The following is a 26,691-nucleotide window of genomic DNA, read 5'->3' as shown; positions in this document are numbered from 1 at the left end:
CAAGAGGTAAGTTTGAGACACTTAAGATATAGCATTTTTTATATGTATAAAGTTTTAGAAAGTAGTAGGATGAATTCACGTTGCTAGGTTTTGAGAAAATCCTAGAAATCAAGCACCCCCCCCCCCCCCCCAAAAAAAAAAAAAAAAAGAGAAGGTGAACGTGAAGTTTTAACCCTAGACATGAATCTTCTAGCTTAGGTGCACTTAGATGACTTGAAAAACCCTTGAAAGTAGCTTTGAATGCTTATCAACTGAAAATAAATAAGGAGAGAAAAGAGTTGGAAATGAGAATTTTATGAACCCTGATACAAAATCTTGTTTTTATGAGATCTATAAAACTCGCGATCCATGGTCGTAGCAAAGTCCCCCGTGTCCCACACACTTCACGACTCAGAGACCCACGTGACTTGTGTCACGACCTGTGTCGTGCAACGGCCCAGGTAACCTACTTTTTTTTCCCTTCCATGTTGCTGGTGAATCGTGCAACCCTGACCGGGACCCTAGGTCGCAGATTGTGGCTACCCCTAGCCTCATTTCTTCCCTTTCTTGGATTTTCAAGCATGAACCCACCGAAATATAATTATCTACTAAATGAACTTGGTAGATAACATTTCTAAAGTCGAAATACATAGTTGAACAAATTTATAACACATTAGAAGTTCCGGGTGCTACATAAACCCCTCGACTCTAAAATCACAAAATGCCTTTATTCATAACCTATATGTTGTCGGTCTAAATATTGCGTTTTGCGTTGTATCAGATAAGTGTTATATGAATTCTGTTGTTTTAGTTTTCAAAAAGCTAGAGAACCTAGAAGGGTTTCTCTGGAACACGATGATTAAAGGGCTTAGGTAGGATGAATTAAGGGGGTGTTTGAGATTACTTATAAAAACAACTTATTGACTTATTTCAGTATGACACCAGTAATAAGCACTTTTGGGTGTTCGGATAAACAACTTATACCGGTGCCAAACTAGTAATAAGAAGTTTTTGAATAAGTTAATTTTGTTGGTAAATGCTTACCGAGTAAGTGTTTGATAAACAAGCCATAAATAATCATTTCTTGAGAAATCTTCAAATTTGAAGAATCTCATCTCCTTTGTATTTTCTTATTTTAAAAAAGAAAATTTATTGGAACAAAAGAATAATTAATGAAAAGATAAATAAATGATAAACGTCATTTTAAAACTTTCCTTCTAAATATGAAAATAAAATAAAGAAAAAAAATAATAACTCTTAAATTTAATTTATTTCCTTTATCTTTACTTTTTCAAAACACTAATAAATTTTTTTATATTATTTCCTTCTTTTTCCCGTTTATTTAATTTATTATCTTTTCAAATTTAAGAGCATTAAGTTTTACTTGTAAAATGTTATTGATTTTTCAAAGTTACAAGTATTAAAAGACTATTTACAAATAAATAATTCACATAAAATCTTTTAATTTTCAAAATATTATTGTTTTACTTATTTTATAAAAGATAAATTGCATTAAAAAGTAACGTACTTTAACTTGATTCCTATTTTGAATAATGTACTTTCAAAACTTTCATTTTAATATCTAAGATATAAATTATTGTATACGATATTGTTTTGATAGACTACAATTTTTTCTTATAAAATAAATTAAAATATTATTTTATAAAAATAATAATTAAATATTCCAAGATTTCCCGCCTGTTACAAAGCGCTACCTATATTTTACACAGGAGCGTGTCCTAAAGATAACCTGTTCAAGGAACAAGTTCTCCGATTGTGACGGTCGACTGTCATTGGTCCACGTAGATAAACCCACCGCAAAATGGCACAATATGATTGGCTAAACATCAAACTGCCCGTGACCGAATAGTACCTGATTTTCCCTCTATCACTGCAGTTTCTTTGTCCACCATTTTCCAAATTCCAAATATTTGGCAATAAATCGTATTTTTGGTAATAAATCCAAATTTAATCTTGATTTGGTCAAGAACAACTGATGATTCTGTGATTGATTACGTTTTCAATTCAATGGTTTTGGAAATTCCATTTCTTCATCTTCTTTCAATTTCATCTCTTTTTGCATTTGTTCTTCGTCGTCTCAATCGAGCTGTGTTCTTTAAAAATTCAGTTGAACTGACTTATTTAGGGCAACAATGACTTGCGAGACGAATGGTATTGAAGAGGATAACCTGCAACTCATAGATTTCTCGGAGGAAGATGATTACTTAATCGCGTTTCCTTTTCGCGATTCTCTCGAAGATCTTCGACTTTCAGGTTGCCAATCATCTTCTTCTTGATAGGATTCCAGTTCGTATCTGTGTGCCTGCACTTGCTGTTGATTTTCTTTTGCCTTTCTTTTACATCGGTTTCATTTTCTTTGGATTCGGATAATTTTGTTTCAGTAACTTCGAGTTATTGCCTTTTTGTTCTTGTTTTGGAGGGAAATCAAGTATAAATGTTTTTGTTTGTTTTTTCTATTAAATCCCGTATGGATTGTACGGAGTAAGCTGTTTATATAAATTATAAGATAAATTGTTGTTTGTTATGTGTGCTGAATAACTAGTTTGGATGGTAGAAATTACCATTTCACCACCATTCTGAATTTCTGATGGCTTAATTATTAAGCCGCAAACAAACGAGCATATATGGCCGAAGAATAAGCTCTACATATCATCAGTGACAAAGCCACTCTTGGCCCAGGGTAAGCCAGGGACCACCCTCAACTTTGTGGGGAAAATTACATAGCTATTCAGTAGAATTGTAGTTGAAAGCTTGGGCTTTCTACTCTCCTTCATCACATGTCTATTTAATTTAAATAACAAACAAGAGAAATAAGCTTTGAGATTTGAAAAGAACAAGGGTTTTGGAAACCATTTTAATCAAGACTGAATACATTGAATTAGCTTTTCCAATTTAGTCAGTTTTTTTTCAATGTACTATATTTGGTTTCGATATTTTCAATGTACTTTGCTTTGAGAATGTTGTTTGAGGGAGGCCAAGAGTAGTGCTATAACGAATTGGAGTCTTAGGGTTCGAGTTCTAACCACATCTTTCCCTAATGTATCTTTATGGTTTTTAAAATATATATATCTACAACATTGAACCAAATTAGATTTCTTTAGTTCACTAATTAGTATAAACTTTAAGAGATCACCCTCAATCCAAATTCTGGCTCCGCCCCTGCATATCATTAAGCTCTAAAGAAACAGCCCCTTTGGGTCTCTATGTTTTCTTGAGGAACTCAGTGCCAAGAAATTGGGGCAATGGATTGCAGCATTGCAGTGATGTTGAGTATCAGGCTTTTGTTGCATAGTATTATTAGTTTCGTTTGTTGAAACTTGGGGGGAACTTTTCTTGCAGTAAGTTTTGATGACGTGAATGGATTTGATCATACCAAGCTATTTGGAGGTGCAAATTCACAAGTAGTAGAGCGGATTGATCATGTTCAATCTGAATCCATGGAACCAAGAAGACCGAGCTTCTTGCGTAAAAGCTTAGCTTGGGATAGTGCCTTCTTCACTAGTGCAGGTATTCTTGATAGCAAGCTTTGCAATTTGTTATGAAGTTAAATGTCAAGCTGCATCTCTTCTTCTGTGATTCATGTTAAATGGTAAAGATGTAGTAGATGTGTTTGACACATACATGTATGCAGGTGTGTTGAATCCTGAAGAGTTGTTTATGATAAATAAAGGCTTCAAGAGAGCTGAATCTAATCAACCATCAGATGGTAATGGATTCTATCTGGAGACTTTAGAAAGCGATCTTTTCAAATATGTAAAGCCTAATAATATCCACAAACTCAGCAAAAGATCCAAAGTTGCAACCAACATTGGTGGATCAGAATTCGGCCAACCAAATGCACTCTGTAAGTACTAAAGATTACGACTACATCAATTGCATACCTAAGAACAACTGCTTTACTCTTTGGGATAGAGGTCAGGTCTGCCTACATGGTCAGGTCTGCCTACATCTTACCCTTCCCATACCCCACCTCAAGATGAGATATATTGGGTTCGTTTGGTTTAGTTGTTCAGTTGCGTGCCTACATCTTCAATTTAAACACCATCTTTGGTCATATTCTTTTTCTTTTTGAAGTATATAATATTTATATACGGCAAATGCAAAACAAATAAACTCACACACCCTCCTCATCTTTGGTGAGATTTGAACTCCTGACCTCCTAGGAGGCCAAAGACTATGATACCGCTAGGCCAAAGGCCCTTTGGTCTTTGTTCATATTCTTTATAGAACTGAGATTTGTAAATGTACTTGCTTCTTTTCAGCCAGCAATAAGACGAATATTTGCTCTCAAAACAAGGTGTGTATATTCACCAATGGTCATCATTCACTTGGTTTTTCTCTCTTTTTCTTATAAAACCAAAAAATAAAGAATTCCCATCTGCAAAATGTAAGGTGAAATCACTTCGAGCTCCGAAGAGCCAGAGCCTCAATCCACAAGGATCAAAGGGTATGACAAAGACCAGTATCACCGACCCCCAAATTATACAGGCATGCATCTATCTCAACAACCAGCTTTTCTTGATAATGTGTTGGCAATATGATCTCATTTTATGATTGGTATCATAAAGATGATTGTGGTACTTATATATGGGGTATGAATTGACACCATGTGTACTGCTGCGATGAAATAGGACAAGGTGTCAAGCCAATCAAAACTCATCTCATCTAGACAGACTACTAAGGCAGCCATTGAAGGATCAGATGACATGAAAATGGAAAACAAAACCAGAAAGGCTGGATTGGGTATGGTTTCAAAATGATAAATCAGTCATATATGTTTATTTAGGCTATGTTTGGCAAACTAACTGAAAAACTCGCTGCTAGCTTTACAAACTAGTTGATACGCTAGATGACAATGTAAATGACCTAAAAGGACATGCTGAAAAATTAATTAAAAAAGTATTAGGGGCATAATTGGAAAAAAGCCCCTGAAGCTTATTGAAAAACTACTTCGAGTAGCATTTCGAAAAGCTAGTTTATGACTTACCCAATGGGAAATGCAGCTTTTTAAATAAGTTCAAAAAATAAGCTAGCTTATGGTTGCCAAACATGGGCTTAACTGGAAAAATAAAATTCAATGAGGATTTGGTTCATCTGACACTGAATCTGTTCTATTTTATACAGTCCCAGATTTGACAGCATCCAAGAGGTCTCGATGGGGAGACTTGTCTGGTCTTCCTAAGTCAACTTCTTTTACTTCTCCAACTACTGAAAAGGACTCAAAAGTTCATCGCTCATACGATTCCTCTTCTAGTGCTTCATCCTCCAAGCCTCTTAGAAGGAAAATCAACCCCAGAAACACGAAACTACCTGCTTCCCCTTCATCGGTCCATTTTTCATTGACATCTATCTGTTCTCCTGGCACATCTCCTGCTAGCTCTATTGATGGATGTGTCTCGGGACCTTTATCTTCAACTTCTACTACTCATCAAAATTCTGCTAGTAGTTCTCACGATGCCATGCTGGCATCAGATTTTCAGAATAATCCGCTTACCCCTTCCCATAAATCGGAGGAAAGAAAGTTTGCTAGTGAATATGCCACAAGAGCATCCATAGGAACTACCCCATCTTCTGGTGGACAAAAAAGAAAGATCAAATCTTCAGGTCTTAGAATGCCATCCCCAAAGATTGGATTCTTTGATGAGGTTATACATCCCATTCTAGTTTCTTTTGACTTCTTTACATGTAATATAGCACAAAATGCGACAACTAGTTCCTATTTAGTGTAACGAAGAATTTTTTTTTCCTTACTTGATGCAGCGAAGTTTCAAATCTTTGATCTTCGTACTTTGTACCCATTTTGACCGTAAACCTGATGATCTTGTAGCATTCAATAACGTGGATACCCACTTACAAAAGGGTAGCAATAAGTGAAACTTAACCTCCACGTCATCAAACGTTACAAGACCAACAGGTCAAATGAGTAAAAAAGTAAGAAATTTTGAATCTTTGTTACATTCAAAAAAAATCTTTGTTACATCATATAGGAACTAAGGCAACCTTCTGTGTATACACTAAATACCTTTTTCTATAAATCTTGTGCTCACAGGAGCAACCTTTGCAGCCAAGCTTGAGAAGAATTACACAAGTCGAATTTGGGGGACAGAGTCCTTCGCCTAACGAAAACAGATTAAACAAATTGCGGTCGTCTAATCTTTCTCCTTGTGTTTCCACCGAGATCTGCTCAAAAGTGAGAAAAAGTTCCAATGGGGAACATGATGGAAGGAAAGTTAGTCCGAGTTATAGCAAGGTGAAGGCAGATGGGCAGATAGCGAAAGATATACGAAAGAAGAAAATGAAGATGAAAGATGAAGGTATGAAGAAAAAGCAAGTAGAGGAAAGCCAAAAGGAGAATGTGTATAGCTTTGAAGATGAAGTGAATGGTTTAAGCAGGGAGTTGGAGGTGATTGATCTTGTTGATAGGGATGTGGTTTCAGAAGTCAAAGTTCATGGCCAACTTTCTGTTCCTGGAACTCCTCATCATTGCTCAAGAACTCCATTGATTGAGAAGACATTTGGTAAGCAATAGAATTGCATTAATATCTTGGTTATTCTGATTCATGAATTTTGCTATATCTTTATGCCTCATTTACAGCAAATAATATCATGGTTTTGCTTGCAGAGTTTGAAGTTTAACTTAGCATTTAGAACTTTTTATTTGTGATATGTTGGGTCATATCTTAGGTTATTTTTCTGCCTTTTTTTCCCATCAACATAATTGGTTACATTTTGATGTTTTGACTTTTTCATATTTGCATAGTGTTCAGATTCCTGCAATTGATTGAATGAAAGTTTGTTTGTGTTATGTTAGAATCATGTCTTTGCTTAGTCTGAACTTACAATAATTTTGTTATATATATATATATATATATACACACTAAAGAAATCTTGTTCAATATCACAAGTAAAACTTTTTAGTAAGGAAAATAAGTTATGTGTTTTCTTCCAAATGTGCGATTGGAAAAAAAGTAAAACTCTTGAACAGTTTTTACAAAATTACCTATCAATTTAATATCGTCAAAACATATATAAATGGTAAATTTGTAAAAAAGGGAACAGTCCAAAATACCCAACAAACTTTTGATTTTGAATAAGTTTAACTTTATCATTTCAAATGATTAAATTCATGGACATTTTTTTGTTTAATTAAATCATTTGAAGTTTTAAATATTAGTTAAATATAAATCAGTTTTATTGTTCCCAAATTCTACATCAATCAAACCCCTTGCACCATGCGACATTACTCCCTTTGCTACCCCTCGCCACCCCCATCATCATCTGTTTTCCATACGGTTCATCGTTGCCGTTGGCCATGCCATCAAACTCCATCTTTTTAATTTGTTTGCCTTTCGATTCTCCCTTTTTACAACAGTTTTGATAGAATATGTATAACCATATACAAAAAGTAGGAGAGTGGAAAAACAAAAAAAATACCTATCAAAAAGAGGGAGATCGATGACAGGAACCAACAACAGAGACAGAGAGCCGACAATGATAAGATAGCAAGGGGGAATATTAAAACTAATTCAGGTTTTTTTTTGCTTTCAAAAACTTTTCCAGTAACATTTCTAGAAGTTCAATGATTTATTTATTTACATTATATTATAAAGAATTTGACAAAACTCTTAAAATCATTTTTATACATATAATATTGTTTATTGATGCATATTACCTAAAATTCAATATCACAATTAAATTGTGCGTAAGTACAACTTATTAAAACTCTATTTTTGAATTCGTGTAACTAACTGTAAATAAACATAATCAAATACAAGATAAAAATCTCATTTTAAGTATATAAATTTAAAATATAATTAGAATAATCATTGAGTTTTAACATAATACTTAATTATCATCTTTATAAAAATTATATTATTAAACAAAAATAAATTACTTTATTATTAGATCTAAATTAAATTATAATAAAAAATTAAATAAAAGAAATTATACGAAAAACAAAAACTTTTAAATAATTAATGATATACCAATATTGATACCTTTTTTTTTTCAAATTTACATTTCATTTAAAAATAAAAATATCATCGTTTTCTAAAAGCCACATATAAACTGTATTATATCGATAAAAAAAATAAACAAAATAAAACATTAAAATCAAGATATATATCGTTACATTACACGAGTATCCTTCTAGTTTAGGAAAAAAAATTATATAATTTATATGAAATAACAAAATTTTCCTTATTCTCTCCAAAAGATGGTACTAAAAAAACAGAATATGAGCAAAAGATACAATAAATAAACAAATATAAATGCAGATCCAACCCACAAAACAAAAATGGAATCTATAGAATTCATCTCTCCATATACTTTCCGGCCACCGTCGATTCATCATTCCGACCACCTTCTACTCTAACGTCCTCCACCTTCTGCTCATCATCCACCACCACATCCCCCTTAGCCTCCGGTGAATGCACCGCAATTCCGGCTTCCGATGATTCGAGTGGCGGCTCCGGACCACCCAACTCTTTCCCACCACCAACATCATCACCATTAAGCTCCATGCTCTCCTTACCTTCCAATGCCACCCCACTTCCGCCACCAATTTCCGCCGACAGCCGTGCCGGAACACCCAACCCTTCCTCATCACCATCTATTTTACCAAGATCCCCTGCAGCTTCACCGCCAGTTCGGGTTCCCTGAGCTTGGTGCCACCACACCGGAACACCCAACCCTTTAGCAAGACAAACATACTTGAACACAAGTTGCTTATAACCATTTAACAACTCTTCTACATTACCTATTGTCAAATCTTCAGCTTTCGAGTACAAGTACGGAAAGTTGTCGAACTTTTCGCTTACGTTTTCCTCTGCCACAATCACCGCTGCCCCTTTATTCTCCAAATCTGAAACTGATGGAACTTCTTTCAACTTCGAATTTGATACCGTTTCACTTTGAGTCTCGCTGGAAAGGCCCGAAATGAGTTGAGCAGATTCCATATTCTTCGTGAACTCGGTTTCATTCATCGACAACGATTCAGCGTTTATGCTCAAGATGAAGGATTCGGCAGATAGCATATTGGTGAAAATATAGGCTGATTCTCCAACTAATCGAGATTTGCACCTGTACCGTTGAATATAAGACAAGTTTGAGTGCAATTGAGGCGGATTTGCTTTGATGGTAATGTAGATCAGAACCGGAAGAAAATCATCGGCCCCAGGTGGATTTTGATTGGCATTAATCGCAGCGTTAAGCAGTAAGTTACTGATGATCTTGCAACAATTGAGAATGCACGCCAGTTTATCTCGTGGTGATTTGTAGACGTTGATTTTTTGAAGTTCTTTCTGGGCGAGTAACCATGATGTTTCATTTTCGTAAATTTGTCGAATCTCTAAGTGCTCGGGCCGGATAAATTGCTGGATTAAAGCTGATTTCTGATGAAGTTCGTTGTCGATTTTGATGTCATCTGGGTGTGAAGCGAACACACGATTGAATAACTTTGTCATTATGTACTTTTCCAGGCCTTCACCGGCATTATCCAACTCTTCTTCAGTGCGGCCTGCCCATAATGGATGGGCCCGGAAAGCGGCTTCCATATTGCCGAGAAACTCCTGTATGGACGCACTGTCTCTTTCCGGATCAGGAGCATTGTTTGAGAACGACACGATAAAACTTTTAATGGATTTTACAAATTCTGTAGCGGAAGGTTGTCGCATACGCTCCAAAAAGTCGTGCCATGTGCGAGTTGCTGTAGATGAAATGGATGCTTCGGAGTTCTCCATAAATATAACCACTAATATTGAAACCAACAAAATCAACCCATCATCCTGCAACAAAATATAATTTAGCGCCGAAATTTTATCAGATGATATTTGGATGAGAAGCATATGTTTGTAAAATTGCATGATTCAAAAACGTTAGCAGTATACAAACAAAACCAGAGTGCATTTGGTACGCCGGACAGAACGGGACATGACGAATGGTACCACGTTTGCCGCAACATAAGACTGGTACATGACGAGACTGAATGGGACAGATGCATTTTTTTATCCCACAAAATTAGGTGGAACAAAAACCAGGAAGATGGAACAAGAGTGATAAATTACTAACCTACCAATGTCAAAGTAAAACCCTGAAACCTTCCACAATTCTTTCACCTGTCCACCTCACTCTCCCCTGTAGTTTAGTCTTGTCTGTGTACCATACACACCCTTAATAAGAAATATAGAAATTAGTATATCCATAACCATCTTAAGCATAACAGCAGCAATTTTCTTCTGGATCAGCCAAAGAATCTAGCTGGAAACAGATGCAATTCTTACTGAGAATCAAGTAAATGAGTAGCAATAGCTAATATGTAGTTGTTTATTTCCTAAAGAATAAGTAAATTTTAACAGCATTTCCAGTTTTGGCCTCATCAATGATGTTTCCTTAAAGGTAAATCGGTCTTTTCTTGACGAAATTACAGTTCATGATTCAAGATGTCTGCACAAAGTTCCTGGTGCCAGAAGCAAAGTAAGACATTAAAGAAGTCCACCAAAATTCGGTTAACTTACCACTGTATACCACAAGCAAATAACTATAGGACTAAGTGTGTATCTTGCCCCATTTTAACTTTTGCTTGGGTCATAACGATACAATAAACCAAATGGGAAGAAAATTAAGCTTTTAAAAATTTATTAAACCATGAATGTGAGCCCAGGAGGAAAATTTATCATTGGTTCCAAACTACTTCCATTTTTAAGCCATCAATAGATGGCAGATTTGAGGCAACAAATGTAACTGTCAAAGAATAACTACTGAAGAAGAATATAAGCAAAAAAATGAAAGGGGGTGGGCAAACTAATTACTTGTTTCTTACAGACAAACTTTTGGAACCAACCTCTGCATTAGAGGATGTATGCTGAAGAAAATTCTTTCTACAACCGAATAATTAATGCAATTATTGCATTTTGTGTCCATGCCTCTAACTAATTACTCCAGTCCAAGATATTATAAACATCCACGATGAAAAAGACATACAGTTTTAAAAATGTATAACAACGGATTTTTATTGAGCTTTGACGCCTAAGCTATTGTTCTCCAAGATAAATATAACTTAAGAAGACCAGAACAGACTACAATTTTGACCTGCTACTAACATATCCATATAATAACAACTATAATTCTATAAATAAGCAATAAAAGCTCAAGTTGATAAACACTACTATGATTTGCATTACCAGTGTTGCCTCAAGATATATAGTTTATAGATAATTACGATGTGTGTAGTATGTATGGTCTAGAAGATATGTCTATCTGAGTGAGTCCATAATAGCCATACTTTAGTTACTCCAAATTGACACCTTATTTATACATAATATATCAACAATTAAGTTCTTTTACCGAGTGCGTTGAAAACTGGAGATATATCGGAAATCCATATGGTAATCACAAGAATTAAGAAGTCAGAGTTTGAAGTATTTAACTATGTCAATGTTTTGTAATCATCTTAAATTGCATCTAAATTTCATAAAACTGAAAAGGCAATATCTGAATAACCTAATGTTCCATTTGTTTATACCATTTTCATTCATTCTCCCCTGCCATTTCGCTTCTCCACTGATATCAAGTAAACAAAACTCCACATCTTTATTTCTTCAATCACAACACAACCAGGTTCCCAAAACCTAAATGTTAACTGGACTAAACGAACGAAAAATAAAGCAAAAATCAACAGAATTGTGTTTTCTGCCTAAAAAACCAACCAAATAATGCGAAAAAACCCTAAATATTGAAGTATAAATTCCAAAAAAAAAACAAAGATGTATACCGTCCCCACTTAAATTGTATATAAATGGATACCAATAATAATGACTGAATACAAACAATTCAATTGATAGCATGCATCTACCTTACGGTATGATTGTACACAAACGGATAACCATAAAAATACAAGCAGAATCCATAGCTCGAAGAACAATGCTGTAAAATATATTGATTCGAACAAGCAATAGTACAACAAAATCGACGAAGAATATGCTGACGTTCTTAGATGTTACCTTATGATTCGTGAGCAAGGATGCTCGGAGAGTTTAGCAGAATTCTGATTACAAATTGTAAACCCTAACGAGCGATTAGGGAAGAAGATGACCAAACCCAACCAAGATCCCAATACTCATGTGGGGAAGTTGGAAGGTTTTATATTTACATCGCAGTCCCTCAAATATTCTTTTTTATAATATTCCCACCAACCAATAAATCCAACAAATTTTACTTTGTGATATACATTACTTGCCATGAGATGTTTTTTTATTAACCTGGATATCTAACTCGTTATACAAGCTGACTAATTTCAAAACGATCATCTATTTTGTAGATAGTCTGAAGTCACCGTATTTGAACCTCCGTAGCCACAAGGGGATTTTTATTCCTCATTGGATTTGAATTTGGACCTCCTGGTACTTTTGATATTTGGAGCCAAGCTCAAACCAATCAGACACCACCCTTGTGGTTCGCTATGGCATGTTATGACGTCAAGGTTTGGCTTCGTCGTCACGTTAACTTTTGTGGCTCGACTTACGTTGTAATGCATTATGGCGTTTATAAAGCATCTCCAGTGCAACGTTCTTATAAGCAAAAAGTGAAGTGACTTGTCAGAACTATCTTTGTGGAGACTTCTTTATAAGAACCTTATCCTCTTTACGTTCTTATACAAATAAACTTTAGTTTTTACCATGAAGTAATAATTTCCTAGTTTTTTTACATATTGTATTGACTTTATAATTATTAATATTACCACTTCTTTTTGTTCTTGAAACTACGGTTATTGGTTTTTAAGTAACTCAAGAGGAGGTTTCCACAAAAAGGAGGTTATAAGAACTATCATTGTGGACTTTTATGTGAGTTCTTAATTTGATGAGTTGAATGTAGTGATGGCCAAAAATAGGTCCCAGGCCGGGCCGGTCCCAACCGGTCTCAAGATTTCTCATAACCGGTCATAACCAAAAGTTGAGCCCAGTCAAGCTTTATCGTAACCGGTTATGGGCCGCCGGTCCCAACCGGCCCCGGTCATTAAAAAATATTATCTTTTATGTTTATTTTTTTAATGATATATATTTTTAATACATTATAAAATTTGTAATTGGGTCACTCAAATACACTTTAAAAATGCATTTTATTATAATTAAACTTACATTGTCTTACAAAATATAGCGAGAAACCGACAATTGTGAACGTATTTTTTGCGTTTTTGCGAATCAAGAACTTGGTATGAAAATCCTTCAACCAAGACACTTATATATAGTGTTTAGAAAGCAAAAAATACAAAAAAAGGGCAAAAAATGGCTAGTTTTTTGAAAAATAACGGTTATATTTTAMAAAAAAAAAAAAACTCTGTTTTTGAAAAATCGGGCCGGGTCGGTCCATAACCGGTCCCGATCCTGCAAAACACCCCAAATCTATAACCGGTCCCAGATTTCGGTCCTTACTAGTCCTGTGCCGGGCCGGGCTGGGCTGGTCCTGGGCCGGTTTGGCCATCACTAGTTGAAAATGACGTGGCAACAAAAAGTGCAAAAAAGAAGGTTCTTATTAAAACCTCCATGGGAGATGCTCTTATGATATGATTTGACGTATTATTTTGTAAGACATGTTTTTTTATACTTTTTTTTAAACATATAATTTGAAGGGTAAATGATAATTATATATGAGACCTAATACTTATATAAACATTAAAAACAAAACATAATACTCAAATGATTTCATCCCAATTTTAGACTCTCGATATCATTTTCTTATAATTTGATAAATTCGATATAAATGGTTCTTCTTTTCTTTTTTAAGTTTATTGTTTTAAATGCATTCAAATTGTCTATGAAACTATTCAAAACACTAACAGACAGAGCATACATCTACATGTATATGTTTATACATATGTCGCTTTAAGACATGCCTTGAAAAACGACATGGCCATGTTGTAACTCATAACACTTAGACTTGACATTGTCGTCATGCCACAACTCACGTCATTTAAAAACTTAATAAAAATAGAGTATAGTAGTAAACAAAATTGCTATTTTTGTTGTCGTGCTTCTAAAATTACGGATTTCATCCCAATATTTTACAATTCGTTGTTTTTTTTTCATGTTGTTTCAGTCCCTATTTAACGACAAACCACTAATGGAGCCAGTTTAAAGAACGAAAATAACAATAAATTACATAACACAAGAAATAAAATTGTAGTTTTGAAAGGGGAAAAGTCCAAAAAAACTCGATGGACTTTACTCTTTGGAACGATTAAGTCCTTGGACAATTTTTTGAAACAAATAAATCCTTGGACATTCTAAAACCTGTTAAATAAGTCATTGGACTTTACAAAACCTGTTAAATAAGTCATTGGACTTTCTAAAATCTGTTAAATACATTTTGCTAGTGGAAAAGATCCGAAAAAACCAATGAATTTTCATATTTTGAACGATTAAGTCCATAAATATTTTTTGAACGATAAAATAGTTACAATCTAATGCTTGGCAACATGATTAAGCGTGAACACTTTGACGCTCCTGTTTCTCATCATGTATGCTTCTTCTTCTTCACTCTGCAATCTTTCATTTTCTTTATCTCACGTTGAATCTCCAACCATAATTGGAATTGGTCCTGTTTTAATTATAGGCCCATTTCAAACCCTCATTTATTTTACCATCAAAATTCAGATACACATTACTAATACCTTTCATATAGGTCAACCATGTTGGATCCACCCAAAGTGTTAAGGATTCAGAGAAAAGCCTCGCATTTGATTCGGCTGGCGATGATCCTTGGAAGGAGGAAGATACTGCTCTCAAGCCTTGCTGGTCTACACCAGATTTGGGTCAGTGCTACACGCTATCTAAAACTAATCTAAACATTTTCATTGATGTCTATTTCTAACGTTACTTTCTTTGAAATCTTATAAAAGAGGTAGAAGAATCTAAAGGATTTGTCACTTTCTCATTAACCAACGGACCCGAATACCATGTCTCCCAGGTATTTGATAAAAGTCCAAACCTACACCTGCTACCTTTGCTTCTATTTCTGTCTTAATTACCTTGTTCCTTACCCTGGTTTCCCTCTAATTTCATCTGGAATGGTAAATGAGTGGTGGGATTTCCTTACAAATAAATTGTGTTGGTTTCACAAAATTGAGTTAATGAAGTCTGCACAGAGAGAGGAAGAAAGGGGAAGGAAAAGAAACAAAAGAAATCAACACATTTCATTCTGTTTCTTATGTCAAAATCATGTATTGCAACCTTTTATCTATCTTTTGTGTTTCATCAAATCTTAACCATGGTGATTGTAAACCTCAGGTTACTGATGCAGTAGTAGTGGCAAGATACCTAAGAGCGACACTCGTGATTCCAGACATAAGGGGAAGCCAACCTGGTGATCGGGGGTGGTGCGGCGGTGGTGTGGCAGTGGTGCGGGCGAGGGAAACAACGGTGTGTGAGGGAGAAGGAGACGTGAGGGAGCGGTGGTCACGAGAGGGAGGAGATGAGTGGTCACGGTGGTCACGGTGGTGTGGGGACGAGAGGGAGACGACGGTGTGTGAGGGAGAAGGAGACGGGAGGGAGCGGTGGTCACGAGAGGGAGGAGATGAGTGGTCACGGTGGTGTGGGGACGAGAGGGAGACGACGGTGTGTGAGGGAGAAGGAGACGGGAGGGAGCGGTGGTCACGAGAGGGAGGAGATGAGTGGTCACGGTGGTGTGGAGACGAGAGGGAGACGATGAGTGAGCTGGGAGTCATCATTTTTAGGATATTAGGGGTTTTTTTTTTTTTTAATTTGAGTTTACCTAYTCTTCAGGTCACRKGTTACATTTTAAAYAAATAAGGATCTATTTAACAAATTCTAAAAAGTCTAAGGATTTATTTAACAGGTTTTAGAATGTCTAATGGTTTATTTGTTCCAAAAAATTATCCAAAGATTTAATCATTCCAAAGAGTAAAATCCATTGGGTTTTTTTAGACTTTTCCCTTTTGAAAGCACAAAGACAAAAGTCAGATAAATTCATCTCCCACAAATTCATCATTTCAGAAAATCCAACATTGATTTTAATATTAATATATTTCATTCATCTATTAAAACATTATTTCTCTCTCTAAATATTCATTTATTCGTATTGATGCTCTTACATGATAATCATTTATAGGGTGATCTCCATATTTGAAGAAAAAACCATTATCTCTCTTACTTTCTTCATTTTGAAGATAGTTTTGAGTAAGCTATTGGAGTAAAATATTAACAAATCAGAAACTTTGAAATGAGGATCATAAATTATAAACTTGATTTACAAAAGAAAAGAAAACAGACATTTAAACATTTGAGATTCATCGACTTTTTGTTACCAAATATGTTTCATTTATATTTATATCAAAATTTAAATTTTGATGTGTTAGTTTAAAGAGAACGCATTATGCCAACAAACAAACACAAAATTAAGTGAGGGGAGATGAACAAATATGAACTTTATACATGCACATATATATATATATATATATATATATATAACACTAGTATATAAAAGACTATACCATATTAGATGAAAAAAAAAAGTACAAGTCGTGTTAAACATTATTTACTGACCGCAGAAATTTAAATCAGTAAACAAGAACCCCAACCTCCTGCTTCCCTAGCTTAACACCACCCTTTGCCTGCCTACCTGCCTGCAACAAACTCAATATATAACACAGGGTTACCATCTCTGCTTCTAAATAAAACACCAATCCATATCCACACACACACTGTGATACGCTTCATAAAATAACGATAAAACACAGTATGATATACTTGGTAAAAAAACATTACCTGATATATATTGTGTTACATTTCGTAAAACAACAAAAATATATTGTGATACACTTCGTATAACGACAAAAATACACTGTGATACACACTATGATACCAGATCTAGTTGATAAATACAACTGTGATACACGGAGATTACAAAGAACATAAGAGGCTTGCAGCTTTTTAAACGAATCAAAAATGGGGGATTTGATTATAATTCTATTATGCCTCACCTTGTTTTTGCAATGATTGCACATAATTGAAGATATGGTGTATGAACTTCCATAATTTGTTTGATTAATAAGAAAACAGTATCAATCTCTTTGATTGATAACCGTTATTGAAAAATATTAAGAAAAATTACTAATACACCCTTTTTTCTTAATTAAGGTAATACAATTAATATAATAAAATGATTGACTCATATTAGACCTCACAGTTACCACAAATTAATTAGTTCTCATTTTATTAGTCCCCTATATATACATACATATACATAAATATATATATATATATATATATATATATATATATATATATATATATATACTTCTTTGCTAAATGAAAATTGCAAATATTTTCTATCTTAGAAATCGCATATAACTTGTCACGACTTCTTCAAGATGGAAATTACTTATTTGTCTTTTGTCACAAATACTACTTGATAGCATTCAGAAGAATTTATTGTATCGTGTCGTAGTGAAAGGGTATTTTAGACATTTGACAGGTTAACCCAGAAAACTACTGAAGTGAAGTCCAAACTTCCACAAGCTGGAAGTGCCAGTTTAATGGCATGTCTAGTTCACTATAGCGTATATGAGATCTTAAGACATCATGCAATCACAATATGGATGTGCATAGGTTTTGTGAAGGTACAGCAATAGCATATAGTGTATAGGTAAAGGGTTTATACTCTTGAGCTCTTTTCAGATACTCTTTGTGAAGCAGAAATACGGCACAGTTCAGATGTGCGTAGATTGTCATTAGTTGAACATAATCACCACATATAACAAGTATCCATTGCCAGCGTAGATTGTCATTAGTTGAACATAATCACCACATATAACAAGTATCCATTGCCATTGATCGACCACCTATTTGTTTAGCTCCTAGAAAATTGAGGTTGAAATGCCATTTAGTTAGACATGTCAAAAGATGATATACCGAAAACAACATTTAGGACAATGGTGATGTTGTTTGGTTTCACCAAGGTGTCAGTAATGTTCATGAACTTAGGGACTGTTTACCAAATACTTACATGGAAGTGTTTACCAATAAAATTTAACACTATTATTTACATATTGGGTAAGATTTTAGACCACCAAAACAACATTGCATGCAACAATTTACCCGGTAAGTGCTTACCGTGGTAAGAATCGTCGTCCTCACTTACCGGGTAAGACTCTTGGTCCTTGTCTCGCTCTTACCGAGTAAGATTCTTGGTCCTTACCATATTCATCTGGTGAGGTAATGTGACTTAGTAAGCGCTCACCCGAGTAAGCGTTTGGTAAACGGTTTTCCTAATGAACAGAGTTTGCATACCATATTTAGATCTATTTGTGATGGTATTCATTGATGGACGTCTCATTTACTCGAAGAACCGAGAAAAGCATGAGCAACATTTTAGAATAATCTTAGAGTTGCCAAGGAAAGGAAAATTCTATGCTAACATTTTAAAATGTGACTTTTGGGTACATGAGGTACATTTTCTAAGTCACTTTGTGAATGCATATGAGATCAAGATGGACCCAGCTAAAATTAAGGCAATGATGGAACGGGAACCTCCAAGACCAGCATCGGAAGTTCAAAGTTTTCTTGGGTTAGTCAGATCCTACTAGAGAGATCTATTCAAGACTTTTCGAAGATAGCTACCCCGTCAACAACATCGACAAATAAAGCTATCAAGTCTGAATTGGGCAAGCAAGATGAAACGTTACAAAAACACTAAAAATGTTGAATAGTGCACCAGAAATCTGATAACTAAAAGAAACCGAAGGCTTCATGGTGTATAGTGATGCCTTGAAGCAAGTGTTGGGATGTGTTTTGATGCAACAAGACAAGATGATCAAAGTTGTCAAAGGCTCAAGACGCACTTAGGCGCAAAGGGGTCCCCGGGTCTGGGCATGAGGCATGGCCTCGGGAATGTGAGGCGCATCTTATATAAAAGAAGTTATATATATACACATATACACACACAACTACATACAACTCAAATATGTAGCAAGTACAAGCCTCCAATGCAGCAACCAACTGTATTTCGATTGAGGCAGAAGAGAGAAGGGTTTAAAGCATGAGCCATAAGGAAGAAGTTTTAAGGTCCGGGTATTTATAGAGAAAAAGGCTTGAAGTTGTAAAAACCAGGTTTTTAGTATTATGATTTGACTTATATCATCTATTTAATAACCCTTTTTTAAGACGTCTAGAAGATAAGAAGATGAAAAAGCTTATTCAATATTGGGGTTCGATTTGGTATTTAGTAACTCTTTATGAGGCGCGCCTAGGTCCACAAGGCGCCTCAGCCAAGGCGCAGGGCCTTAGTGAGCCTCGTGAATACGCCTAGCCTGTACTTTAAAAAAGCCCAAGACCTTGAGCATTATGAAAGCCCAAGACCTTGAGCATTATGAGCCTCAGAGCCTAAGCGCACCTGAACAAGATGATAGCCTTTGCATAGGGATGAGGCTAGGGGACCATTTTCACGAACCGAACCGGGACCGAACCAAAACCGTACGGAATTGGAACCATGTGCATATAATCGGTTCGGTTTTCGGTCCCAAGAATACTTCAAAATCAGTATTCGGTACCGAGAATTTCCCAAAAATACCGGAATCGAACCGGGTGATCCAATAGTCATGTGGCTTTTCCAATTTCCATCTCTATTTCTTAAACTAATCCATATCTTCTCCTAAAATAATCCATCCCTTCTCCATAACCATTACTTTGATAAAAAAATGGGTATCACCATCAAAAAAATTGGTAGTATCACATTATCAAGAAATCGACCTATCACCATCAAAAAAGTCAGCTCCTCCATGGATGAAACTCGATATATACCACAAGTTTTAGATTATGTTTGCGAGTGGTTCTGATTGTTTCTTTACCCACTTTAAATTTTCGGTCCTAAGTGGTCCTAGTCCCGAATTTCCCGTCCTGAAACCAAAACCGAACCAATAATGAATTTGTACATATGGTTTGGTTTTCGGTCCTCATTTTTAGTCCCAAAAAATTTCGGTACCAACCGGTTCGGTACCTGTCCGGTACCGATCTCATCCCTACCTTTGCATCACAACAGAAAGAGCACGAAATATTTTATGCACAATATAAAGCTACCAGCGGTTAGGTTCGCTTTGAGATTTGGAGACACTACCTATACGGATGAAATAGCTTGATGTACTTATCTAACCAAAAAGAGTTCAATATGAGACAGCGAAAATGGATCAAGTTATTATAAGATTATGATTGTGATATACCCTACCATTCAGGCAAGGGGTGAACGTAATTGTTAATGCCTTGAGCAGAACCGATTTGGGTTTGTGCCATGATAACACATGTAAGGATATATTTGATGGACCAAAACTGGAAGGCATGGAAGAAAGCACTCCAAGAAGTGAAAGAACGGTTAGACAAACCCATGTTACTAAAGATGGGTACCAAAGGAATCCTGAGATTCAAAAATCAAGTATGGTTTGCAAGATAGACGTAGTAAGAGATGCAATACGGGATGAAACATATAAGTCCCAAGTACATGATGCACCCGCACAACGAAAAGATGTATAACAGCATAAGAGAAGGCCACTGGTGGCAAGTAATGAATAAATCAAAGGCAAAGTAGGTAGAAAAGTGTTTAACATGCCTACAAGTTAACATGAAACAACAAAGACCAATTGGTTGCATACAACAATTGGAGATCCCGGTGTAAAAGCAAGATTTATGGACGATGGACTTCGTCACCAGATTGCCAAAAACGTTGCAAGGGCATGATCCTATTTGATGATAGTCAGATAGATTAAAAAAGTCTACATGCTTGTTACCTAAAGAAGTTATATTCAATAGAGAAGTTAGCCCAACTATAAGTAAACGAGATCACGACGAGGCACAATGTGCCATTATCAATCATATCATAGAGACAATTGATTTAACCTAGAGATTTTGGATAAAGTTTCAATAAGATGGGTATTCATCTGAATTTGAGTACAACTTATAATCCTCAAACAAATAAGCAGTGTCAACGAACGATTCAGAATCTAGCAGAGATAATCAGAGCATGTATGATAGACTTTGGTGGTAGTTAAGGCAACAATACCACTCAGATTATCCAAGCAACATCAAGTATGTTGGTTAGAAACAATTAGTTGGACCAGAAGAAATAGTTCAGCAAACAATGGACAAGATTGTAAAGACCAAATAGAGACGACATATTGCCCAAGATAGAAAAGTTATGTTAATAAAAGAAAACGACCTTCAGAATTTTAGGTCGGTGATAGAACGTGTTAAAGATATCACAATGAAAGGCGATAGTCAGATATGGACATATGATAAAAGAGGCAAGTTAAATCCAGGATACGTTGATCTCAAGACTATAGCCAAAGTCAATGAAGTAGCTTATTGATTAAAGCTGCCAATAGGATTGAAAAATTCATGACACATGCCAAACCTGACAAGGTGTCTAGCTGAAAAACATCCGAGTAGCCCTTGAGATGTATCATGTAACAGTAAATGATCAATTAAGCTGTGTAGAAGAACCTAGGAGGATAATGGATAGAAAAAGTAAAAACCTAACGTTTATTACTATTCCTCCAGTGAAAGTACAATGGCAGTTTCATTAAGGTTTAAGGAGGACCATGGAGCCTAAAGCCGAAATGAGGATGAAATATTTGCAACTATTAAGTCAAATGTGATTTCTGATGATGGAATTCTTGTACGGGGGATGAGTTGTAACACATGTATCAAAAAGATACACCGAACAGGATACGACAAGAATAAATATAAAAACATAATACTATTAGTTGATTATTATTTAGAACTCGGAAGGATAAGTTTGAAAAATATATACTACTATTTTATTATCTTTTTTTAAATAATTTTTGTCGTTTTTACAATAATTCTAGTCTTGTGAAATTTTACGTGATACGACTAATATATTTTGAGATCAACGATTTATGGCAATCACGAGGATATGTTTAGATTCGAACCCTACAAAGTTTTATTAATTAGTTGAATTCAATACTGGTACATGGTTTTAGCGAATTCAATGGTTATAAATATTTTTTAAGTTATACCATATATAATGCATATAAATATATATATATATATATATATATGTATATATATGTGTGTGTGTATATATATGTATGTGTCTGCAATACATATACATACATACATACATATATATAGATTCAATGATGAGGATTGTAATGATGATTTAAGGATTGAAAAAAGATTAGAAGTTTTTATGTTTGATTTATTTGATTTCAACAATGGAAACTTACACCATTTCTAGATCATATAAATATCATATTAATGTCGACTCTTTGAATATAAATATGTTGAGAATTGAAGACTATAAATGTCAAAAAGATCAAAATAAGACTACGAAAAATCGTATATACGAAGAAAGGTATGAGAGTAGTATGTCTATGACTAAAGGATTTTCCGCAGATCGCAAATATGTATTCATATTAAATCTTAAGCTACGTATACAAAGTTATACTCGATACAAGTAATCAGTTGAAATATAATAAAATAGTAGTTTCCTTAACCTTGAAGAAAACTCCTCACTGTGCTATTTTTGCCGACTCCATCCAAACTGCCTTAAAGACAAATCTTTATAAAACCGTCCAATTCATTTCTCATTAGGTGGAGAATCAGGTCACATGCACACACACACACATATACATACATATATATATATATATATCATGAAAAACAAAATACAATATTATTCTAAATGTTTTGTATTAGCTTATTACAACAAGGTTGCAAATTCAGACGTCCAGGCATACACAATGTTAGCAAAAACGAACCATGGGCTTTTACCTTGACCAAAGTAACAATTATATTGCATTCCTTAAATGCTATATTTTACAGACTCATGCAACATGTTGAAGGGGCAGGGGGGGGGGAGGGTTCATTAAATTAAGGAGCAATTGCCACTGTTCAAGATCACAAGGAAGTAGAATCCAGACTTCGATTTTCAGAAATGTGAAGGACACAGTTAGAGAAGGGGACCAAAATAAGCAAACATTACAGATTACCATGTGAAAATATGATTTTGGCAGGAATATTGATGCTACACAGATAAAGCTAAAACCAAAGCAATAACTGAACCGCTCAGGTATCCCAAAAAGAAAGCATGACTTATTTCAAACAGAAGAGTGACATCATTTCCAGCTCATCTCATACATTTTGTCAATCAAGGAAGGGAAAGGTACATCTCCTTTTAGGATCGCAGTAAAGGTAAATGTATATGTCATTTAATAAAAATGATGGATGACCGCATAATTAACATTTCATTTCTACAGAAGTATAACGAGAAGGCCAGAAATAACACATGTGAAAGATCATGTCATAAGCATTCAAATTTCAAAAACCTACAGTTGGAATTTTTTTCAATCTTTAAAGTTGAAAGACCATGTCATGAGCATTCAAATTTCAAAAACCTTATTATTATTTTCATGGGCCAGATAAAAAAGACTATTAACTACTAGCTCATGAAGAACAGTAAATGAGATATGTTCAAAGTGTCCAAAATGTGCCCGAAGGGAGAAAGAGAGAGAACCTGAAAGTTCACACTTGCGAATCCAGGAAGTTCATGCCTTGTGTAAAAGAACCTTGATGAGTATACTGCCATTTTATCCCACAATGAAAACAGACAAAAAAGATAGCAGCAAAGCCAAATAAGAGTATATTCATACAGAAAGATCAACTATCTAAACAGCCTGCAGGAGGTTAAGATATGAAGCCTGAACATCACTCGACTCACCTGTGCATTTGGGGGAAGCTGAGATTCAATCGTATCTTTCTTACCAGATCCATCCCCACCCCTAGCAGATCCCTTGGTATCACCCTAACAAAAACAAAACAGTACGTCAGCAATGAAAAGTCTAGCACTAATCAAAATAACTTTGTACTTAAAACTAATATTAACATGAATTGATTGACAACGGTCTCAAAGATGGGCCACGCACCTCTAACTGCATGAATCATTGTCCCATATAAGCATCCAACAGCCAGAGGAGACGAAGACATGTATGTTAGAGAAAGCATTTAGAAATTGACAAAACAAACACCAAGAGAAACATAGCAAATTGAAAAAGTAAAAATAACATTGCACCCAGTAACAGATAATACTCCCTCCAGTTCCAATTTCCAAATAAGTAAACTGTATGCTCAAAATGTAGAATCAAAGCAATTTATTCGAATTGACATGTAAATCACTCCAGAACACTATTAGTATATTCTCCACGAGTATCTAAAACTCATTCTTACAACTAGACATAGTAAATACGGTGTTCAAGTATATTTTTCTAGTAAGATAGGAAATATCCTGCATAAAAATTTCACAAGAATAACACCCATTTGATCAAGCATAATGGATGATCATGTGAAGTAATTTGAGTTCAAACTGTGAACATTAAGAGTGTTTGGTAGGAGCGAAAAGTAACCAGAGAAATGGAATGAGAAACAATTTTAAGGCGGGTTAGTTCTGAGAATAGAAACAAGGGCCCAAGCCCCAAAGATTCTTTCCCATTCCATTATTTTGATTCTCCGTAAATGAAAAGAAAAGGAAGGAAACACCGACAATGAAGAGAAACAATTCTGTTTTTCATCCTCAATTTTTCCAGAGAAATGTGCACAAGCAAAAAAACACAGGTATAATTATTTAAAGTCATGTGCATATTACATTCCACCCCAAAATTTATTGGGTCGATTCCTTGTCTGTACCAACAATGACGAAGCCGGAGATGACTGACAGGTGCAGTTGTCCCCCCTCCCTCAAAAACCTATATAATTAATTTGTAAATTCACGCCCCTTCATGGATTTTCTGGCTCCAAAACTTTGTACCAAACAATGTAATGGAAGTAATTTCTCCAGGTCCATTCCCTTTTTCTTCATTTCTATTTGCATAATCAATTTCATCATCAGTGGTTCCACCTCATGAAACATCTCTAAAATTTATGAGTTAATCCCACCTCAAAACCCCAATTAGAAAGAAAGAAAAGTTATAGCTCCACTAGCATATATTTATTAAAACAGCGTGTAAAGACTAACCGAAGTATGATAATATACATGGTACCCTACATTCCCCTCACAATATGCTTAACAAGAAAAACAATGAAAATTTACAAGGCCTGTTGCTATCACAACAAGAGAATAAAAAACCACATGTTGCTAAAAAGGCAACCACAAAACCAATTACCTCTCTGTACCTAGATAGGTAAGCTTTGAGTGGATCGATGTAATCTTCGAAACCTAATGTAGCCATCGCCCACAACAAGTCGTCACCGTTAATTGTCTTCCTCTTCTCTTTCTGACACTTGTCACTAGCCCTACGTACAAAGTTAAAACACAATAAAAAATCCAAATTTCCAATCAATTTATTTCATTCGTACTCCCTCCATTCAATAATGCAAGTCCTCTAAAAATTCGTAACCGTTCCACAATGTTGAAGTCAATTAACTAAGCAAGAAACATAGACGATATGTTTCCTTAAATATAACAATGTAAACAAGAGCTTTATTATGATGATAGTGCACACGAATGATTGTAATAATCAGATAAAATCTACAGCTGGTATAGTGGTTTCCTTCATCAATGTGCCAAAACCTTAAAAAAAAGGACTACTATTGTGAACTAAAAGAGCAATTTGAGTAAGATTGTTGTTTTGAACAAAATGATGATGGCTCCTCACTCAATCATGAGTTACGTCAGAGCATAACTGCCAGTGTTCTAATGACATGTTACATTTACGCTTTGTATTAATCTTTAGTTAGTTTCAAGAGGGTACATTCAGAACTCAACATTAAACAGCATCAGTGTGAATTTGTGTGGAAATATCATACATACTCGCTAGTGATGAAACTAATGAACTCAGAAACGCATTCCTGAACGGTATCTTTGGCGTCCTTGGCGATCTTCCCATTGGTAGGCAAGGCCTTCTTCATAATACGACTTATATTAGCGATCGGAAGGAACCTATCTTGTTCTCTGATATTATAGTTCGACTGAGGACTCCGCTCTCCGCCGCTTTGACTCCCACCGGCCGGACTCCCAGGACCATCCGCCATCCTATCACCGACAAAAACCCTAGCCTCATCAATGAACATACAAAACACAAGAATTCAAGAATCACAACTACAACCTACAAACTTCTAGGGTTTACTTCCCATACACCAAATTTGCAGTAAAAAATTTCCACAAGTTTGAGAGTTTTACATACCTTTAGAGAGAGAAAGGTAGAGAGAGAGAGAGAGAGTCGTATTTGGCGCGCAACGAGAGAGAGAAGGAGAGATTTGATTGAGTTGTTATATATGGAGATCGGACGTTGGAAAAGAGAGAGATGGTTTTGATTTTGTGATGGATTGTTGGAGATCTGAGAGCTCGGGAGAGACAGATTCTTTGAGCTTTAATGGCTGCGTTTTATCTACACCGTTCGTTCTTTTTACAGACACTTTTGTGTTTTTTCTATTTTCTCAACAAAAAATGTACGATCCAACCGACGTAGTTTAAAATTATTCTAATTATCTATACTATCTATATTATATTATAAAACATTTGGCTAAAACTCTTAAAAACACTTAAAACTCTTAAACCAGATTTTATCCCTATCCGATTTCATTCCATATCTGAATTCGAATAACCAACTGCAGATAAACACAATCAAATACATGATAAACATCTAATTTTAAATATAAAAAATCTAAAATATAATTA

At 35.1% G+C, this 26,691-nt stretch overlaps 3 protein-coding genes across 8 annotated transcripts; 1 reads left to right on the top strand and 2 right to left on the bottom strand.

Moving 5' to 3' along the window:
- The first annotated feature begins 1,992 nt into the window (after window positions 1–1,992).
- Window positions 1,993–6,620, top strand: LOC112508943. The gene is made up of 8 exons (XM_025113807.1): window positions 1,993–2,253; window positions 3,340–3,507; window positions 3,632–3,844; window positions 4,263–4,297; window positions 4,393–4,488; window positions 4,632–4,743; window positions 5,125–5,645; window positions 6,050–6,620. Exons 1-8 carry the CDS (start codon window positions 2,133–2,135, stop codon window positions 6,527–6,529), a joined length of 1,746 nt encoding a protein of 581 aa, XP_024969575.1. The 5' UTR covers window positions 1,993–2,132; the 3' UTR covers window positions 6,530–6,620.
- Window positions 6,621–8,185: 1,565 nt separating this feature from the next.
- On the bottom strand, window positions 8,186–12,088 carry LOC112510057 (vacuolar protein sorting-associated protein 9A-like). Of its 3 annotated transcripts, none has more exons than XM_025115330.1 (3): window positions 12,000–12,088; window positions 8,759–9,785; window positions 8,186–8,662 (listed from the first exon to the last, which is right to left on the bottom strand). In XM_025115330.1, the coding sequence occupies exons 2-3, from the start codon at window positions 9,738–9,740 to the stop codon at window positions 8,313–8,315; spliced, it is 1,332 nt and encodes a 443-aa protein (XP_024971098.1). In that variant the 5' UTR covers window positions 9,741–9,785; window positions 12,000–12,088; the 3' UTR covers window positions 8,186–8,312. The 3 variants fall into 3 exon arrangements, with proteins under 3 accessions (XP_024971098.1, XP_024971097.1, XP_024971096.1); XM_025115329.1 differs by adding an exon at window positions 10,069–10,169 and having other exon boundaries at window positions 8,186–9,785; window positions 12,000–12,083; XM_025115328.1 differs by having other exon boundaries at window positions 8,186–9,785.
- Window positions 12,089–16,510: 4,422 nt separating this feature from the next.
- On the bottom strand, window positions 16,511–26,337 carry LOC112509764 (nuclear transcription factor Y subunit B-1-like). Of its 4 annotated transcripts, none has more exons than XM_025114888.1 (7): window positions 26,198–26,337; window positions 25,825–26,046; window positions 25,178–25,307; window positions 23,945–23,950; window positions 23,740–23,823; window positions 23,536–23,600; window positions 16,511–16,640 (listed from the first exon to the last, which is right to left on the bottom strand). In XM_025114888.1, exons 2-6 carry the CDS (start codon window positions 26,043–26,045, stop codon window positions 23,544–23,546), a joined length of 498 nt encoding a protein of 165 aa, XP_024970656.1. In that variant the 5' UTR covers window position 26,046; window positions 26,198–26,337; the 3' UTR covers window positions 16,511–16,640; window positions 23,536–23,543. The 4 variants fall into 4 exon arrangements, with proteins under 4 accessions (XP_024970656.1, XP_024970655.1, XP_024970658.1 ...); XM_025114887.1 differs by having other exon boundaries at window positions 16,511–16,636; XM_025114890.1 differs by lacking the exon at window positions 26,198–26,337 and adding an exon at window positions 26,120–26,131 and having other exon boundaries at window positions 16,511–16,636.
- Between the last annotated feature and the right edge of the window lie 354 nt (window positions 26,338–26,691).

Source organism: Cynara cardunculus (genome assembly GCF_001531365.2).
Source record: "Cynara cardunculus var. scolymus isolate 2C chromosome LG 3, CcrdV1, whole genome shotgun sequence".
Taxonomy (NCBI): Eukaryota; Viridiplantae; Streptophyta; class Magnoliopsida; order Asterales; family Asteraceae; genus Cynara; species Cynara cardunculus.
The sequence above is the reverse complement of the archived record's forward strand: the minus strand, read 5'-3'. Positions and strand labels throughout refer to the sequence as shown.

Coding starts and splice junctions, on each gene's coding strand:
- LOC112510057 (XM_025115328.1), bottom strand. CDS start 9,740: ATGGAGAACTCCGAAGCATCCATTTCATCTACAGCAACTCGCACATGG.
- LOC112508943 (XM_025113807.1), top strand. CDS start 2,133: ATGACTTGCGAGACGAATGGTATTGAAGAGGATAACCTGCAACTCATA. Junction 3,845..4,262: donor CGGCCAACCAAATGCACTCT/GTAAGTACTAAA, acceptor GCTTCTTTTCAG/CCAGCAATAAGACGAATATT. Junction 5,646..6,049: donor AGATTGGATTCTTTGATGAG/GTTATACATCCC, acceptor TTGTGCTCACAG/GAGCAACCTTTGCAGCCAAG.
- LOC112509764 (XM_025114888.1), bottom strand. CDS start 26,045: ATGGCGGATGGTCCTGGGAGTCCGGCCGGTGGGAGTCAAAGCGGCGGA. Junction 25,308..25,824: donor ATTAGTTTCATCACTAGCGA/GTATGTATGATA, acceptor CTTTGTACGTAG/GGCTAGTGACAAGTGTCAGA. Junction 23,601..23,739: donor AGCTTCCCCCAAATGCACAG/GTGAGTCGAGTG, acceptor ATAAAATGGCAG/TATACTCATCAAGGTTCTTT.